Source organism: Anastrepha obliqua, chromosome 2 (assembly GCF_027943255.1).
Source record: "Anastrepha obliqua isolate idAnaObli1 chromosome 2, idAnaObli1_1.0, whole genome shotgun sequence".
Taxonomy (NCBI): Eukaryota; Metazoa; Arthropoda; class Insecta; order Diptera; family Tephritidae; genus Anastrepha; species Anastrepha obliqua.
The window spans coordinates 31,236,752-31,250,786 of NC_072893.1; the positions used below are offsets into that span (position 1 = coordinate 31,236,752).

The 14,035-nt window shown below is 38.3% G+C and overlaps 1 protein-coding gene across 1 annotated transcript; it reads left to right on the plus strand.

Annotated features, from left to right (window-relative positions):
- The first annotated feature begins 455 nt into the window (after nucleotides 1–455).
- On the plus strand, nucleotides 456–13,241 carry LOC129239061 (uncharacterized). The gene is made up of 7 exons (XM_054874341.1): nucleotides 456–702; nucleotides 4,641–4,965; nucleotides 8,447–8,819; nucleotides 10,917–11,237; nucleotides 11,318–11,447; nucleotides 11,507–11,663; nucleotides 12,862–13,241. The coding sequence occupies exons 1-7, from the start codon at nucleotides 645–647 to the stop codon at nucleotides 13,067–13,069; spliced, it is 1,572 nt and encodes a 523-aa protein (XP_054730316.1). The 5' UTR covers nucleotides 456–644; the 3' UTR covers nucleotides 13,070–13,241.
- The last annotated feature ends 794 nt before the right edge of the window (nucleotides 13,242–14,035 follow it).

A 14,035-nucleotide genomic window follows, 5' to 3' on the forward strand; every position in this document is an offset into this window, starting at 1 on the left:
AATTTTAATTTAAGTGAATTTGAAAAAGTGTTGATGAATATCCCCTATTATATTTCAAACTTGATTCCTGTCCAAAAAACAGCTAAAGTCGCAGCGTTAGTAGCTTTGATGATAAGACTACAATTTCATATTAGCATTCGTATAACTGACAAAATACTTTATATTATTTGTGCAAATAGTGTCTGAGCACTCGTAAAGTACAAACACCTTTTCGCTTTTACCAAATACCTTTGGTGCAATAAATTTCAATTTTTTCTCCAGCATTTTTATCTCTGACGAAAGTTCATTTTTGTTACAAGCAAACTCGTATGCATGGCAATCTTAGAGTTCTTATAAACAAACTAATTTATAGAGATATGTACACAAGCATTTGCTCATTTATTTGTCTTAAATTATACAGCATCTGCTACTGTGCCTACTTCCATTTTTAGACATTTAAATAAAATAGGACAAGCACCGCTGACATCATTTGTTAGCGGTGAACAATGGGGATGACTATTTCTGCACGAGAGTAAATTCGTTACTGTGCTACTCCAAAAGTGTACTCGTAAGCAAAGAGCAGCCAACCACCATAAGTTGAGGATTTCTAAATAAGCGAGGATTACCATCATCGGGGGCTTCAATAGCTCAACACTGAATACAAAATGTCGATCGATGTGAAAGAGAAACAATTGACTATAGATGAGGCTCTGGAACGGACGGGTGAGTAAATGAATTTTAAGCTCCAGTGCGAAAATGTGAATGAAAACTAAGCGCGCTAAAAGTTATACAAAAAAAAATGTCTACAATGATCGGATTGTGCCATCGAATTCTGTATGTTCTTAAAGCCATTAATTGCCATGTGAAGCGCTAATGAGTGAAATTAAAAGAAAATAATCAAATACTTTCGCCTTATTCGAGGTAGAAAAACATGCGCTAGTTTTAAAGGATTTTGAAAAGTAAACTTAAAAACGTTGTTGATAGAAATTTAAATGGTTTTTGAAGGAAAAATCCTCTATTGAAACCAAGGCGCATTCATTAAAGGTGATTGTTAAACCAAGGTTATGGCAAAGTAGAAAACAGGGAATGAATTTGCCTTGCTTCATTCTAGGCTGACAGCCACATTGACACGGCGAAAGAAAAAAAAAACAAATCAGCTGATTTACCGATGCCACCTTTAATAGATTCGCCTTGAATTCAACACTCAATTGTTCATTTTATAGCAACTGTCAAATTTGATTGAATGCGATGGCAATGTTTTAAGTGTGCGCTGTCAAATAGTCCACTACTTTGTGCCCGCGCATTGATTGTTTGAAAGCATGGTTTAATTTTTACGATGAAGAGGGAAGAAGAACGCCGAGATTCCTTTTACAAAAAGGTGAAATTCGCAGTCTGAAAAACTAAAATTATCAAAACTGCTGACGCTGTGAGCGTAACAAAAATATACCATTTGGCTGTCAAACATGCAAAATAAGAGCCTGTTGCTTCACAGATATTGGCTTAAAATTTTTCATGACACGAGTTGCCAACTCCATTCAATTTGGTGTATCGATTGGCAATTTCATCGAAATTGACCATTGAAAAACATCCAAAATTTAGTGTCGAGGTGCCTGGTTAACCCTAAAGTTTGTGAACAGCTAACAGGCTAACTGTTGCATATGTGGGTAATTTTCCGCTTTTCTTATCCAAATTATCCAGTAACTTAATTTCTGAGAACTCTCTCTCGAAGGGAAAAATATAAAAAAAAACAAGGACATGAAGGCAAAGCCAGTAACAATCAAGATTGACAGAGAGGAAGATTGTGCCTTCCGAATTCGCCGGGTCGTAAGAGTCCATGAATAAACGATCAAAAGGAAGGGGAGTTACTTGTTTGTGAAGAAGAAGAATAGGCGAAAGCAATGGAAACGACCAAACACAAGAAATTATACACACACACACACTTTCTGACTACCTGCGGTCTGCTCTTGGAAAGATGGGCTTCGCGACAACTCAGCGAGCGAAATCTTTCTGGCCACGTGTGGATCGGGGGCGCTCGGGCGAGCTTCTGACGTTAACAAAATATCAGGTCTCGAATCTCGTGAGTTTTCTCACAGCACACTTTGCGCGAGGAATGCATGCTGTGAGACTTAAAATTACCTCGAGTCCTTTTTGCGTTGGATGTATGGAGGATGAGGTGGAATCATCTCAGCACCTTCTCCTTAGCTGCCCTGCTCTGGCGGGGTTAAGATCTGGGCATCTTGGCTCTTACTTCTTTTCTACGCCTGCTAATATAGCTGACGTTAACATTAAAAATTTGACGAACCTCATCAACAGCACAAAGCGGCTGACGCAAGCGCAGCACAGTCATCGTCCATAATCCACTCACTCTAAACCCATTCCCCTAACCATCTCTCCCTGCCCTCTCCATGCTCTCTCCTTTCATCTCATCGGTTTTCTCTTTCTCCGTACCTCCTTCACAATGGTACCACAAAGGACGAATCCGTTTATCTTCGCCCAAGTGTGCTCATTCCTTAGGCAACCATTCCAATCTAACCTAACCCGCGCTCCCATACACCCCTACACCATCACCCCCTCCAGCATCATGTTTCACTGTTGTTAATAAATGTTCCTTATTCAGCGTTGTACCAAATTTCCTCAACACAACTTTTCTGCTTTTCATGCCAAAAATTCAATTCAAATAAATTTTTCCTAAAATTCTTCAGGCTTCTTACGATAATTGGCAAGCCATTTTTGCCTATTTACAAGCGAAATAAATGGCTTCTTGCTAGCAACTATTCTATGATTACCGGCTTTTTCAGACTATTCTGACAGTTGAAGCACTAATGTATTATATTTTTGAAACTGTTTATTTTATTTTTCACTTTTCAAGCAGTTATTTTTGCATCTTTCGTCACAAGTTTTTTTCCTTAGTTTACAAGCACGCCCTGTTCTTTGCCTTGAAGTTATAATTCCGGTATTCTCGTACTTTTGAATTATAGCAGACGGCAGCGTTCATCCGGGGCAATTAATTCTGAGTAAATATGTAGTGTGACAGATGGTTGTTATGCGAATTAGTGAACAGCTGATTTGTCTATGGGATAGTTTTGGCAGTCAAATTTCTTTCCCATTAAAACTTAGCGTACATAGGTACATATCATGATTCAATTATACAAGGTTAAGTAAAGTTTGACAACTGATTTCGGATGCTACTTAATCCATTGATGTAATTTGGAAGCAAGGGAAAAAAGGGCATAAGTTTATCCCCTTTCTGAAAATGTAGTAAAAAATTGAAAAAGGTCGTTGTAAGCCATAGAATAATTTTATGTTATTTTATAAGTGGTACTTAATTATTTATATTTTTAATATAATAGTGGAAACTCTTAACGAGGAAAAACCACTTTTATTTCGTTACGTCCGCTAATCATACATTTGATTTTTTAACGAGATTACCTGCAAAGTTAGAAGTATAAAATCTGTGCTAAAAAAAGATAAATTCATATACAGTCACTCACATTCAAAGTCGGGCAGATGCATACGAAAACTTCTAGACATAATATCTATGTTTTGATGAAAGAAAACACGTTCTACCTTTTTCTGTTTTTTCACAAAAATTGTTTTATTTAAAAACAACAAAAAAAATATATTCCAAGTTGCTTTATAAAATGTTAATGTATAAAAAACTGAAAAAGGCCACTTCTTTACATTTAAAGTCGGGCAAACCATGTTTTGCAAATATGCATACCGTTATTTCTAAATTTTCTATACTTGTATTAAAAGTTATTGTTCATTGTTACCTTGTCAATCATTGGGTGAGTTTATAAAAGTACTTTGCAAAATGCCGCGTTATGGTAAACAGTCTACATTGGAGGAACGCAAAATAGTAGTTCAACTGCACTTAATTCTACCAGGACAACGATCCCAAACATTCCTCATATGACGTCAAGAGCTGGTTGTTATATAACTGTCCAAAGGTAATAAAAACCCCTGCACAAAGTCCCGACTTCAATGCCATTGAGCATTTGTGGGATGAATTAGGTCGCCGGATGCAGGAAAGGCAGTGTACATCAATTCAACTCTTGAAAATTGCTCTGCAGGAAGAATGGAATAAAATAAGCCCTGATGTTTGCAAAAAGTTAGTGGAATCGATGCCAAGCCGGCTACAAGCTGTTGAAAAGCAAAAAGGTGGAGCAACGAAGTATTAATTTTGCGTTGTGTACAAATTTTTTCACACCTGTGTATATAAATTTTAAGCAGTTATTAACAAAAAATCAGATTGATAATCTGCAACAAAAGACTTACCTAAATGTGGCTATGTAGCAGATATTTATCAATGTAATTTTCACAGAACTTTCAATAGAATTGAAAGATGCGAAAGTCTAAGCAAAATGGAATAGGCAAAACAATATTGCCTACTAACTTTTTCAGCAAAAATTTTAATTTCTACACTTTTGAGTACTTTTTCTTTAGAATTTGCTCTGAAATAAAAAGTAGCTTTTCCAAGAGGACAACACGGATTTATTAAGTAGCTTCAAGATGGCTAACACAGGGTGAAATTTGGCTACTTACATCACCTTTAATTATTGCTTCATGGGTACATATGTACATACATATAAATGTATTTTACTTTTGACATTTTTTTTAATTTTTTAATATTTTATTATTTATTATTTATGCACTCACAGGTTTTGGAAAGATTAACATTGGCATCATTATACTTTCCGGTTTTGTCCTGGTAAATGTTGTTCTCGAATCAGTTGGCATTAGCTTTGCGCTACCAGTCTTAGAATGCGACTTGAATCTATCACACCAGGAGCAGGGTGTATTGGGTGCTGTGTCCTTTGCCGGCGTCATTGCGAGCTCACACTTTTGGGGATTTCTAGCCGATACTACGGGTCGCAAGAGGATAATGCAACCGACTTTACTTTTCGGATATGTAGTGACAATATGCTCTAGTCTGTCACCTAATTTTTTGACATTCGCCATACTGCGATTTATTAGTGGAATACTGTGAGTACTATTTATAATTATTGTACAAAAATTCATACAAATTCAGTCAATAATATCCAAGATAAAAGAAAACAAGATTTTGCCATCTGAACCCAAAATTTTGAAAGTAACTTTGGCTGCTATATCAACACAATAGCGCCCGCTCTTAAGCTCATCCAATACACCGTTATCCACTGTTATAATATCTTGAGATAATGCGTTCACCATAGTCGAATGGGTTGGTGCGTGACTACCATTCGGAATTCGGAGAAAACGTAGGTTCGAATCTCAGTGAAACACCAAAGAGGAAAGAACGTTTTTTCTAATAGCGGTCGCCCCTCGGCAGGCAATGACAAATCTCCGTGTGTTGTGCTGCCATGAAAAAGTTGCTCGTAAAAAATATCTGCCGTTCGGAGTCGGCTCTCCCAGCCATCAGAGGGAGCCTCCCTGCTCTCCTACGCTGACGATTGTACGATAATGGCGTCGGGCAATGACATCGATAAACTGTGCGCCAGAGTATACGATTGCCTCACCTGTCTTTCTCGCTTTTTCACTGCGGGGAATCTACAACCTTCCCCCCTAAAGTCCACGGCGATACTCTTTACCACCAGGACAAAGTCGGTTAAACCACAGCTCAAGGTTAAAGTTGGCAATACACCAATAAAGACTGTAAACAACCCAAACATATGTCCAGCATGTGAAGGCACCCCGCACGATACTAACCACCTTTTCACATGTCTCATCAAATTTCGCAAATACAGTCCTCAGACACAACTAAGTCCATTGTATTGTCCCTTAATTGTTCCTATTTATATTCTTTAAATCTACTCGACCTCCGAAGAAATCTGAGTAGATCTTGTGGTGCCAAGGAGCCAAGGTGATCACATCAGTGCCAAAGACCTCAAGCCTGGGCAGACGCCGTCTTATCCTCCTTTCCACAGAGTGTACGGTCTGAGAAGCCCACCTTTTCCATGTGCTTTGCCCACAGAGAGTGGCCCATCATCAATCCAACCAGCCTCCTAAAGCCCCCTCTGCTTAGTGACAGGAGAAACTGTGACAGTCGGTCGGACATGACAGGTAACATCAGTTTTTGTCCATCAAACTCACTCATCTAACACCCCCCTCCCGCTGGACCCAACCTGTCGAAACAGCAAGTTCCCTGGGCCTACCGTTAGATGAGCTAGATGAAGACGACCGCACTGACAGGGTTTAGTAAGCTGCTACAACAACAACAACAATATTTCCTCATAATGAGTTAATCAACAAAAATCGTTGGTACTTAAGGGGTTATATGCAGTTAGAAGCCCGAAAGCGAATTTTCCAGAATTTTTTTCTGAGCTAACTTTTAAATTTATTGTTCTAAAAATGTGTACACATATTACGTTATCTTTTAACTCTACTTTAAGACTTAGTATTAGCAAACCGATGGAGACCGATGATTTATAAACTTCGACAGATGGGAATATCTAGCAAAATAACGAACCTCATAGAAAATATTTACGGTAATACTAGATCGGCGGTTTGGACGGGAAAAGAAGTATCCGACTATTTTGAAACCTGCACTGGTGTGAAACAAGGATGTCTGTTGTCGCCATTATTGTTCATTTTATATCTAAACGATTTGCACGACTATTTAGAAGGTGGTCTATTGGTTGAGGGCATGAATATACGTATTCTCCTTTATGCCGATGATATCGTTCTCCTAGCGGATAACCCTAAAGTCATGCAATCCATGATTAATAACCTGGAGAAATACTGCGCTGAATGGAATATGGAAGTAAACCAAAATAAATCGGAGATGATGGTGTTTAGAAGAGGTGGACGACTTTCCCAGGCTGAAAAATGGTGGTACCAAGGTAAAGAAATTAAATTGGTGGCCGAATATAAATATCTTGGTGTCATTCTCACACCCAAAATGGCATTCGGCAAGCACTTAGAAGCCAGAAATACTTCAGCAAAAGCTAGTATTAATTGCACATGGAACGATTTTTTAGCGAAGCCATTCATTTCATTAAAATCAAAATGGAAGCTGTTCCAAGCGGTATGCAGAGCGATACAAACCTACGCAGCGCAAGTTTGGGGATATGCCTTATTCGATGAGGTAAATAAACTTCAACGCTACTTTATTAAAAGAATCCTCAAACTACCCGAGTTCACTCCAAATTATGCAATAACATTAGAAACTAATATAGAAGATAGCCACATGTATTCTTTAGAATTACACATGAAGTATATCTGGAAAACTATTTACAAATATAATTGCAACAGACTCCCACACAAACTAACGCAAGGCATCTTAAATAAAAATGTATTTTGGCTTAAACATCTGAACGACATGGGAATGGAGTTCGGTCTGAAGTTTGAAGAAAACATCACTTCTATAGACTGGCAAGATCGCTGTGTGCAACTTCTTACCGAAATGAGAGTAAAAGATATCAACATGGCAAGGCAAAAAGCACAGTCAAGCGAGAAGCGAATTTATAAACATTTAGACTACTCAAAAGGGGAATCATATATTAAAGAAGATATGCGGCTAGCTGATATTACGACAATTTTCAAAGCAAGATGTGGTTTACTGAAGCTAAATGCAACTACGTATGGAAATGCTCAGAAAATATGCACCCTCTGCAATTTAAACGAGGAAGAAAATATGCAGCACTTCTTAGGAAGATGTCCGGTACTGAAAGAGATCAGAATAAAATACCTAAACGCAGCGAAGCTAAATGAAGCAGAAGTAACAGATATACTTAATGGCCACAATTGGAAAATACTAACTTGCTTTATATACTCAGCCTTACGCTATAGAAATTTTCTTATTGCAGAGTTCAATTTTTGATTAATTTTTGAGTTGTGACAGACAACATTGTTATTGCCACAAATTTATTATTTCTTTCTTTATGTATTTATATGTATATTTAAACGAATTATTGTAAAAATTATTGTAATGTAAGATGAAATATTTATAAATAAATAATGAAGAATTACTACTACTATTAGCAAAAATATTTATTTGGAAAGGAGCTACAGCTGATCTCTGGGAGTTCCTCTCAAAAAATACGTTTTGCGGTGATCACTATATCTCTGAACTGAATCCTCTGAAATTAAAAAAGCAAACAGATTTCGTTAAAGTAATGTTAAATCTAGTAATCAATCGAAGGAATAAGCAAAATAATTTTTTTTGACAAAATGGCGGTTACTCAAAAAAAATCGATTTTTGACCAAAATTTCGGCCTTAAATTGATTATAAAAAATATTTATCGGTGAGAAAAAATCTTCGATTAATTACAAAAAAATATATTTGAAAACTCGTGTTAAAATTTGAGACAAGCCGTTTAGCCGTTTTCGAGTAATGTTGGCCACCAACTTTGAAAACACCATTTTGAAAAAAAAACGCGCTGCCGCTCCGGCTTTGTACGTTTATATTTTTGAAAACTCTAACTGTATTAACTCCTTAATATCACAAACATTCAACTTGAACTAACAGCCTTTGTTTTTTTTTCAGTGTTTCTGCTAGTTCGGCGACAATTTTTGCTTACCTTGGTGAGTTCCACTGCCAAAAATATCGGAACCGTGCAATACTGAGTGGTGCTTTAATGAGTGCGATTGCAGCTGTATTCTTCCCCATTATCGCTTGGTTCTTCATCAATCAAGATTATGAATTCTACGTGCCTTATATCGATATTACTTATAAGCCTTGGCGTTCCTACTTCCTCGCCTGTGGTTTGCCTGGTTTTCTATGTGGTTTGGCATTGTTTTTCTTGCCCGAGAGTCCAAAGTATTTGCTCTGTTCTGGAAAGCCTGATGAAGCTCTTGAGGTGCTCCAGCGTATGCACCGGACAAATATTAAAAACAACGGACTTCAAAAAGCATTCGAGGTAAAATTCAAAATCATTGGCCTTAATGAAAGTATTTGTAGTTAAGTATACAGGGTGCTTCAACAAGAGGTTTCACTTAACAGTACTCAAAATATTAAATATTTCCTTAATTTGTAATAATTCAAGGTACAGATTGTGAGCCTTCACGGCTGGCTAGGCTTTTGGACGCCGTCTGAGACAAGCAACGTAGTGAATAATTCAATTCATATGGGCTCTAGGTCTGATCAGATCTTAAGTGTGTTTGCCTAACTAGATAAGGAAATGAAGAAAGCTTAGTATTCATTCAAGACACTGATGTACGACCACGATAATTAAAAAGCACAAAAATGAGCTTTCCTAATAATGGAAACCGCGGTTTGATCGAATGCAAGTCGTCGAGCATTAATCCAATGACGTATGTATAACTTCAGTTGGCAAGATTTAGATATCTAAAAATGATTTCTCATGAACATTGCATTGAAGCTGGAAAGATAGATCTGGCATTAACTCAGCGAGCACCGGGTAGGTTTACGTTGCAAAGTCGCGAGGTCCTTTTGGCCACGACGCGATCGGGCGCCCTCGGGGAAACTTGTAAGGTTAAAAAAATCGCAGCTTTCGATTTTGGTGGGTACCCTTACCGGGCATTATCCGTTAGGTACCCATGGATTAGGTGAGACTTGGGATTACTTCAAGTCCTTTCTGCAGAAGCTGCCTGGAGGGTGAGACGGAATCATCTAAGCACATTGCGCCCTGCTCTCGCCAGGCTGAGCTTTCACTTTTTGCCACACCTGCGGATATAAAAATAAAATAAATAATTGGCACGTACACTTCTGTTACGTGTTTGGCCGACCTCCTCCTCCTACCCTCCTATTTGTGGGGTGCGTCTTGATGTTGTTTCACAAATGGAGAGCCGTAGATAGTTTTAAACTGACTCCGAACGGCACTCGGAGGTTTGCCATTGCCTGCTAAGTGGCAACCGCTATTGGAAAAAAACTTTGTCTTCATTTTGGTGCTTCATGCACGGAGATTCGATCCTACGCACTCCCGAGAGGCAGTCAGGCATCGACCCATTCGGCTACGGCGGCCACGGATATAGCAGATTTACATATCTCACACTTGGTGAACTTCATTAGCGGCTTCAAACGCTTAACGCAAATATAATATAATTGGCCACTGTTTGCTCGTTATCCGCCAATTCAAAGTCACTTCTTATTCTTTCTCCCTGTCGAGTTCTTCTCCCTCTGTTTTTCCTCTGTATAGCATCAGAATGGACGAATTTGATTCTTTGTCCAAATGAGTCCTCGAATTTTATTCTTTGTCCATCGCACGGACAGCCATTTATCCTCCATTTCTATCAACTGTATGATCTATATTACTCAGATGCCAAATAGAGGCAGCTCAAGCTTCGCCACATTAAAAGTAAGGAAGGCGTTATTCGAAAGGATGATGACAAGTATACCAAATCGATTATATCGTTCGATAGAAGGATCCGTAGAGCTTTAGTGGGTGCAGGGCACTGCCCAGTTGCAGCGCAAGTTTACAAGCTAAATCTAACGTTCAACGATGTTTGCAGTAAATGTATTGAACCGGGTCTAGAGCATCTCCTATGCTACTGTCCGACTCTCTCGAAAACTAGACTATGCTACCTGGGTGCTCTCCGTTTTGAAAAACTAGAATGTAGCCCTGAACTGAGCGATTTGAGCGACTCCTAAAATTCGCGAACAGTACGCCCATCTTGAGTGAATCATATGTATTTTCGTTAAGATAGGTCATTGATCTGGTATCATTATGGTCTCTGCGTTGTTTCGGCCAGCCAGTATAACCTAACCTAACCTATTCAAAGTGAAACCTCTTGTTGAAACCCTTATATATATGTATATAATTGGCGCGTACACCCTTTTTGGGTATTTGGCCGAGATCCTCCTCCTATTTGTGGCATGTGGCAAGCCGACTCCGAACGGCTGATATTTTTTGTGAGGAGCTGTTTCATGGAGCTTGAAATACACTCGGAGGTTTGCCATTGCCTGCCGAGGAACCCATAAATTCTTGCATCATAACTTTTTATGAAATAATCTACTAATTTTCTATTTTATTTGTTATATATTTTTGAATTTGTAGGACATTACTTTGTTGCCAGATGGCGATACACCAATTTCTAAAGTAAATGGATCCGGCAAAGGCAAAAATCTGCTAACATCCATAATGAAATCGATGTGGCAACAAACAGCACCTCTTTTTATGCGACAACACATCCGGAAAACGTTTTTATCTAGTCTCATTTTGTTCATCATATTCTTTAGTGCCCATGGAGTGTACATGTGGTTCCCATACATCCTCAACATCACCATGCAATATACAGACAAGTTTTCGGAACCCAGGAGCATTTGTGACATTATTAAATTTTCGCAAGCGGAAAACCTTACAGCCGCCACAGATGATGTGAGTAAAAATATTAAAGTTTGAAGGAAATGAGAGTAGTTACATGTGTGTGCTTATATTTTTCCCGAATACATCGACAGAATGAGCGCTGCGTAACGCATCTGGAAATTTCCACCTATCAACACACTATAATGCTGGAAATTATATATGTGTCTCTTCTATTGACCGCTATGTATGCAATCAGCAAATTTGGACGCAAGCCCATCCTTTGTAAGTAGTTATATTCAAACCAGTTTTGTATGTAGTCTTGACTCTTTATTTAATTACAGTCGTATTCCTTGCTGTATGCGGAATTTGTGGCATTCTAGCTTTCTGTATAAAGACGCCATTGTTCGCTATTTACCTCTTTGTCGTTGAACTGTGCTGTGGCGTGGGCATTACTGTGGTTAATGCTATTGTGGTAGAAATATTTCCAACGAATTTAAGGTAAGTGAATGAGGTGCATTTAGCGGATTTTGTTTGCGACATATGGAACTTTACTACAGCGCACAGCGCGCTAACTCGACGGAAGATTGAGACATTCGAACGGAACATGTTGCCCCTGACCTCAGTCAAGTTGGTGTTGATCAATAATGATAGATTACAAGGTGGCGATCTACGTGAGAGTACTTCTGACTATGGCCTAACAATTGAATAAACAAGAAAGCGGGAAGTGGTAGAAAAAATTCGCTCATGAATAAAAAAAAATAATTAAAAATTCAATTATTACGTCAGCAAATCAGCTGATTATGCCAGGTTCATTGAGATCATAATAACGGATCGCGGATCTCGCCAACTTCTGAATTCTCTCCAACGTGGGTGTTAGGTTAGGTGAGCCAGGTTGCTTGTCTGAGACAAGACACTCGATGGCCTTAAGAGCCTTCTGTTTGTCACTTCAGACATTTGGAAAAAACGATTGTTAGTGCGGGGAAACAAATATTTTCGAAGTGTTAAATGTCTTTCAGCAATTCGTAAATCTCACTTGTACTTTTACACACTTTTGTAATGCAATCATTGCAATGCGATTTTTCTAAGCTCCCCGCTCCATTGATTTTTTTTGTTGTTCGTTGTTCACTCCTCTTGGGAGCATAGGGCCTCGACAAGGCATTTGTCTTGCGTTGGTTACGTTAATTTATTTGATTTCTGACAGGGTAAGTGATCAGCCTGCCCCCAACAGTCATAAACTGAAGAACAACGCCTTCTTACTGCTTGGAGTGCCATCTATGTTTTACATTTTTCTGCCAGAAGGATCGCACTCCATTGTTAACAAGCGAAATTTGCCACGAGTAGACACTACATACGAACAAAACCAAAAATAACGGAACTTTTTTCTGCGGCTTTGTGCTCGTCGTATGCACTGTAAAACTTGCCACAGAATTTATTGCAAGAGTAAGTAAATCCAAGTAATTCCGGTACTCTCCATTTGTAAAAATCTTCCCTTGCTAGTCTTTGCATTGACAAGTTTTTAGAATAAATTGAACAAAACTATACGCAGGTCTTTAGTTCGACAGCTGGGTTTAAAAATATCCCAATCGAAAGTTCTAAATGTCTAGTAAAACAACCGTTACGTGCATAAATATGTCATAGCTGAGTATGCAAGTATTTCCAAAACTTAACTTGAATTTAATTTAAATATTTCTTTCAGAGCTATGGCCGTTTGCATTTCACTCATGCTGGGCCGCATAGGCAGCGTCTCGGGATCCAACATTTTGGGTGCATTAATCAAAACTCATTGCGAAATAGCACTTTTCAGCCCATCAGTAGCGCTCATCATAGCCGGCGTTTTGGGATTTTTTATACCGAGAGCAGATAACGCGCCAAAAACAAAAATGGATCTGAAAAATACTCCATAGCATGGGGCAAGTTGGCCTCTAACATATTCTATAAGCATCAAACATGTTTTAAGAGAGACAAAAGTTAATCTAAACAAATTGAAAATAATATCGTTGCTTAATGAAAAAAAAATAATACAACTCGTCGCTGCCGTGATAAAAGTTGCTAACTCCTTTTGGTAAAATTTTACATTAAAGCTAAAAAGCATCATTTTGTAATAACTACGCAGTAAATTCCAATACAAATAACATTTTTTAACACCTACTCTATTTATTCACCAAAGAAAAAATAATATTTTTTTAGCTTAATTTTTCCATTATAATTAAAAAAGTGTTACTTATTCAGACCGAAAAGTTGATTTAGCAGATTTTACCGCGGCGGCGCCGTTCTTCTGAATGTTTCAAACAAATTAGCTGGTTATCCAAGAAAAAAAGAATTGGTGTTAATGGTTAATGAACATTTTTCTATTTTGTGAATTTATTATTGGCTGATGTACAGTGAATCATAGTGAAAGTGAGCCCGCTATGCTAGTAAACTTTCGTGAACAAATTACTCAAATTCTGGCTAACATTCTAAGGCTAAACCAGAATGGCTGCGTATTTCCGTTTTATTACTTTTTTTAAGTCAGATCCATTTCGTGAGATCCAGATATAACAGGATTTTGTTGTGGGAAAAGTAAAGAGCGAAGTCGTGTTGTGGCTAAACCTGGACATAAACAGTGACAAAGACTTCATTTCACGCCCTCCGCCTGACAGCTTCTGAAGATGGGATTGAAAGGAAGGTTGAGGTTGAGGTTGAGGAGGTTGAGTCTGGCTGCATGATCCCTTACCTTTCAGTGACCTGTGAGGGTTGCAGTAATACGTGAAATACGCGAGAGCATCCTAGCAGGTAGTTCGTCCTCTGGATGTTATACGACGGCCATGTTTTTTTGATGTAGTGAACGTATTGTAGTTGCTTCCATCTTCTTTCGGCTAAAGCATAGTAGT

What these genes read in the sequence shown, in the direction of transcription:
- LOC129239061 (XM_054874341.1), top strand. Translation starts at nt 645, where the DNA reads ATGTCGATCGATGTGAAAGAGAAACAATTGACTATAGATGAGGCTCTG. An exon ending in CGATTTATTAGTGGAATACT is followed by an intron (nt 4,966 to 8,446) that starts GTGAGTACTATT and finishes TTTTTTTTTCAG; the next exon opens with TGTTTCTGCTAGTTCGGCGA. An exon ending in TGGACGCAAGCCCATCCTTT is followed by an intron (nt 11,448 to 11,506) that starts GTAAGTAGTTAT and finishes ATTTAATTACAG; the next exon opens with TCGTATTCCTTGCTGTATGC.